At 35.5% G+C, this 5,479-nt stretch overlaps 1 protein-coding gene across 1 annotated transcript; it reads left to right on the top strand.

Annotated features, from left to right (window-relative positions):
- The first annotated feature begins 435 nt into the window (after positions 1-435).
- On the top strand, positions 436-4,892 carry LOC121250876 (caffeoylshikimate esterase-like). Its single transcript, XM_041150110.1, has 9 exons — positions 436-736; positions 1,246-1,275; positions 2,047-2,173; positions 2,439-2,585; positions 2,907-3,037; positions 3,109-3,246; positions 3,459-3,557; positions 4,477-4,793; positions 4,848-4,892. The coding sequence occupies exons 1-8, from the start codon at positions 590-592 to the stop codon at positions 4,702-4,704; spliced, it is 1,047 nt and encodes a 348-aa protein (XP_041006044.1). The 5' UTR covers positions 436-589; the 3' UTR covers positions 4,705-4,793; positions 4,848-4,892.
- The last annotated feature ends 587 nt before the right edge of the window (positions 4,893-5,479 follow it).

A 5,479-nucleotide genomic window follows, 5' to 3' on the forward strand; every position in this document is an offset into this window, starting at 1 on the left:
CCTAACACAAATTATAAAAAAAAAAAAAAAATCTATTTATAACATGTGTATATATTATAGATATAATTTAATTTGAAATAAAAATTTTAAAATTTAAATTTTATAAATTAAATTTGATCATTTATATCTTTTGTATACTGAATTAAATATAAAATAACTCAATAGAAAAACAAAATTAAACACTATTTTGTATTTTCTTCTTGCTTTTTCAAAATCGCGAAGTTGAAAATAACCGACCACTGAGAGAGAGAATTATTAATATTAATATATATATATCGAACAGAGACAGTCGGATCTCTTTTCTCCTTTTCCTTCCAATGATATTCAAAAGCCAAGACTACACGTGGCTTTGAAACCCGCAAACCTCCAGACGCCACCCAATAGATGGTACTTCATTTTCAACCCCACTTTAACATTTACGAAAAAAAGAATATAAAAAAGGACCAAACTCGCAGAACCTTTGATGTAGCAACTGCTTCGTTTCTTTTTTTTTTTTTCTCGGGTTTTCTTGAGAGGTTGGGTTTGGAACGGTTTAGAGTTTTGGGCTAGGGTTTGGGTTCAGTGGTGGAAGAAGAGTAGGAGAGTGGTGATGGCACCGGTGCCTGTAAGGTTCCCCGGGGTCGACGAGAAGTTGCAGAAGATTTTGGAGGCTAATATGGACGAAGCGCCAGCCAGAAGGCTTGCTCGCGACTCTTTCAAGGATATTCAGCTTGGGATTGACCACATATTGTTCAAGGTATTGCCTTACAGTTTACTTGTTTGTTTTTCCGTTTTCTGTTGCATTGGTTTATTGCCGTGGTGAATCAAACTTTGTGAATAATGTATGTCTCTCTGTGTGCGTGCGTGCGTCTTCGTTAATTGCTTTGAATTTTGATGAATAGTTTCATGCTAACTTTAGTCGTATGTAGAGAAATTACGGTTTACTCTCACCTGTTTTGGCTCAAAATTTAAAAGGTTGGCCATCATTATCTGCTGCATGTACTACTTCAAATTTTAATGAATGAGTTTGCAATTCTGATTTTGGTTCTATATTTTCAAGGTACATAATTGTAACGATTTGTGAGGAAAAAAAATACAATCAACTTTTAAATGCATCAGTTTACTCAAAAAACTACTTCTAAGAGACCATTTTACCTTTGAGACTATACATATGATGGGTATGGACTGATAAACTTAGTGTAATGTTGACCCTCAATCGATGTTTGCTGAATAATATTGATCGCTTTGTATTTCACTGTGTTGCAGACACCATGTGATGGACTAGAAGTAAAGGAGGTCAGAACTCTAGACTTTTATGATTTATCTATAAGTTCTCACCCTTTTTTTTTTCAGAAAATCTGGTTCGTATGGAGGTTTTGTGTGCCCAAAAAATGGAGTTTATTAAGGCTTCCATAATTGGATGTTAAGTTTACTTTTGGTATCTGAATGGAATAATCGAAGTCATTGCATCTCCCAAGTGCACCTCTCCCTAATCCTCTGTCAATTCTTTGTTGGTAGAAATTGCTTAAACATGTAAAACTGCACGATGGTGATGTCAGTGAGCTGAGGTTTTGTTGCAGGGGAGAAAGGGTGATGTGACCAGGAAATAGATAGGCTCTGCTTAAGACTCCAATTGCTAGTTATGCAAAACTTGATAAAGCAGCTTACTGAATGTATATTATATGTGCAGAAAACCGCTTCTATTTCTTTGGACTTACTGGCCATCATCATTTGAAAGTAAAAGATATCCAACACCAATTTTGACTAAAATTGCGATTAAGAGAAACAGTTTGATTCTCATCTCATCCCTAAATTGGGAAGTTTTCTTTACTTTTACATTAAAGAAGGCAACTAGATACTGATCATCTCCCTCTCTCTCTCCATTGTGTTTTTTTTTTTTTTTTTGCCATTTAATTCTTATTTTGGTGGAGCTGAAATAAGTTTCCTACGAATTCTTATGATGATAGCATAGTTGTTTATAATTGCTGTGTCAATCCCATATAGTTTTGCAAAGTTGCTATTGCTTTTCTTTTCCATAAATGATGTTCATTCAATATATTTTTGCAGTCATATGAAGTGAACTCTAGAGGAGTTGAAATTTTTTCGAAAAGTTGGCTTCCAGTCACCTCTCCCCTCAAAGCATTGGTGTGCTTTTGTCATGGTTATGGAGATACTTGTACATTTTTCTGTGAAGGCAGGGAGGTCTTTCTGTTTTTTTTTTTTTTTCCCTCCTTTTCTTTGGTTAAGCAGTGACTGCTATAAAAACACCTGTTAGATCTCTTCTTTCTTTCTTTCTTTCTTTCTTCATTGATAAAAAAAAAAAAAGAAAAAAAAGTCTAGTGATCACCAATAGGAACAACTGTCAAGTAGTGGCCATGACAAATTCGAGATAACTGATTGTCAAGTTGTGGTAGTGACAAATTCGCTATAACTGAACTTGGTCATGACATTATTGACAGGAATTGCAAGGAAGTTGGCGTCATCTGGATTTGGCGTTCTTGCAATGGATTATCCTGGATTTGGCCTTTCAGAAGGTCTCCACTGCTATATTCCAAGCTTTGACAGGCTTGTTGATGATGTTATTGAGCATTACTCAAAAGTCAAAGGTAAGCTAAGTTGTTTTGTGTCAATTTTGTTGAGCCTTTCTGCAAAGAATTCTTGAATAGTGATGGTCTTTATCTATTTTGGTTTCATTTATCTTGGAAAGAAAGAAAATGGCTTGTTTCCACTACACGGAAAACCAGTTAATTTCTCTGTCTGCTCAATGAGTCACCTCCTCCTTTTGGAGTTCTCTATTTTCTCAGAATGTGGTTGAATGCATCATGTAACAGTTTAACTAAATGATTTGTATACAAGCTATCAAGTTATACCTAACACTGGTTATATGGTTAGCTCACAATGATTTTTTGGGTTAATTTAAATTGTAGAGAACCCTGAGTTTCGTACTCTCCCAAGCTTCCTTTTTGGTCAATCTCTGGGTGGAGCAGTAGCTCTGAAGGTGCACCTGAAACAACCTAATGCATGGGATGGCGCTATTCTTGTTGCGCCTATGTGCAAAGTACTTTTCTAAACCTATGTTAGAAAGCCTGATTAGTTGACCTGCAATTAACTGCAATTTTTTTTGGATAGATCGCAGATAACATGGTCCCACCATGGTTACTCACGCAAATTCTGATTGGGGTAGCTAAATTTCTTCCAAAACGGAAGCTAGTTCCTCAAAAAGACTTGGCTGAGGCAGCATTTAGAGACCTGAAAAAAAGAGAGCTGGTTTGTCTCTTTACATGAATAGATAATTCCAATGAGCAAAAAGATAGTATGTTTTGGGCTTGTAGAAAAGATTAAGGTTGTGGGATGCTTCAGTTTTCTGTAATTTTTGCATTTTATTCTCTCTCTGCCTTTAGCTGCCTTATTGTATTAGTCCATCCGTTCTTGTATTAGATCTTTCTAGCTAAAGTGTTTTAATGTTTCTGCAACCACAGACAGCTTATAATGTCATTGCTTACAAGGATAAACCACGCTTGGGGACTGCTTTGGAGATGCTTAGAACCACTCAAGAGATAGAACGGCGACTGCAAGAAGTATGCTAATTCTTTGAGACTCTGTTTATTGCATTTATGGGTAGTTTTATTAACTACACCTCTGTTCTTAACTTCTGCTCAAACTGGATCCTGAACAGTGTTTTACGTGCCCTGCTTTGTCATCATTTTCATGTTCTAATATTTTTTATTGTCTATACTTTCTCGCAAATGTCTTGTCGTAACTATTTGATCAGTTGGATTTAGGGACCAGTCTAAGTGGCTGGAATCTTTTGTCAATTAAAGCTGTTATCATTCGTGGCCTCTCAGAAATTGCCTTTAATTTAAGCCAAATAAATGTCCAAAGGAAGGAGACTGATTTTTTTTTTTTTCATGCATTTTAAAAATTCTCTGAACCTTGTCAAACATACCGGTAGTGTATCATGACAAATTAGCAAAGTACACCATGGCAAATGAATTGATGCATAACACCTGTTATCATTATTTAGTTCAGGATGAAAGGGAACTGCCTTCAAGGAATCTATACTATGGATAAAAGGGAACGACATGGAGCAATTGGTAAAATCTGTCAATGATTTTATCACTTGATAATGTCCTTGCTAACACATCAGTATATCCAGAGCCGCGAGTCTTTAGGTTAGATATGAAACTGGAAGTCTGAAAGTTGGGATTTATTTGGACGACTGAAAACCATTCTGCCTACACCTATATCACATTGTGTATTCATCTAATGCTAATGAGATTCATGTGCAATATACAATATGCTTTTTCCAGGATGTAATTTTTAAATATGCTTCATGACCATGTCCTACTGAAATGATTTGTAGGAAGCAAACTATTTACCATATTACGTGCTGGGACAATGGTTTGGGTTTATTTTACCTGAAACATCAGAACAGTTGTTTTATAGGAGTATTTAGAAGTAATTATATTAGTCGAGTCATAATTGCTGTGATTACAGGTCTCTCTGCCGTTGTTGATCTTGCATGGGGAGGCTGATATTGTAACCGATCCATCCGTGAGCAAGGCCTTGCATGAGATAGCAAGCAGTTCGGACAAGAAGCTTAATCTTTACAAGGATGCTTACCATTCTCTTCTCGAGGGTGAGCCTGATGAAATCATAATTCAAGTTTTCAATGATATAATTTCTTGGCTTGATGAGCACAGCGTTAAAAGTACTTCCCACTGAACAATCTGTCTCCCTCTTTGTCTCAGTTGTATTTATTTTTTATCTAAAGAAGCTTTGATTGTCTTTGAATAAAAATGCTGCTGTTGCACGTACAAAACTGTCTAGCCATTGCATCTCGACTGTTCAAGTGTATATTATTGCAGGCTAGTCGATAAATTTATAGCAAATAAGTGCTACAGAGTCTTCTATTGTTTCCCATATTAATATGGTATGGCTTTTGATCTTCAATTTCTCGTATTATTGGTAAGTAGAGTTTTTACTTCGAGAAAAATTTCAACTGAAAAATGAAGTGTTGTAGTCGTACCCCGAGATGTCGCGGACGCCAACTTATCAAGAGAGGTGAAGAAGCCTGCTGAGTGGTATTTTTCATTTTTAGTTAAACATGTTGATATCATACATTTGAGTAATATATACACAAATACTATTACTCTTGGAAATATGAATAGACTCAAACAAGACAAATGCAAGTCCAAAAGAAAGCGACCTAAACACCAAGTCACCCAATGTGTTGGACTTTTGATCAATTGGGGGAGGCTATAAGATTTGAATGAGTCGATTTTATATTTATTTACGATTTTATTATATATATATATATATATATATATATATATATATGAATTAGGGGCCATTTGGCCCGTCTTTTATGGCCCCAATGGGAGAAATGAATTTCCTTCGAATGATCGGAAAAAATAAATACTCGTACAAAGAAATAGAAACATTGGATGGGGTGTTTCAAAATCTTAAGAAATAGGAAAAAGTTATTATATATGTAAGT

The sequence above is a fragment of the Juglans microcarpa x Juglans regia genome, chromosome 2D (genome assembly GCF_004785595.1).
Source record: "Juglans microcarpa x Juglans regia isolate MS1-56 chromosome 2D, Jm3101_v1.0, whole genome shotgun sequence".
In the NCBI taxonomy this organism is placed as follows: Eukaryota; Viridiplantae; Streptophyta; class Magnoliopsida; order Fagales; family Juglandaceae; genus Juglans; species Juglans microcarpa x Juglans regia.

Bases quoted from the DNA above. Each gene is read 5' to 3' on its own strand.
- LOC121250876 (XM_041150110.1), top strand. From the start codon at position 590: ATGGCACCGGTGCCTGTAAGGTTCCCCGGGGTCGACGAGAAGTTGCAG. The intron at 1,276-2,046 runs GTCAGAACTCTA...ATATTTTTGCAG, and splicing joins ATGGACTAGAAGTAAAGGAG to TCATATGAAGTGAACTCTAG. The intron at 2,174-2,438 runs GCAGGGAGGTCT...CATTATTGACAG, and splicing joins TTGTACATTTTTCTGTGAAG to GAATTGCAAGGAAGTTGGCG.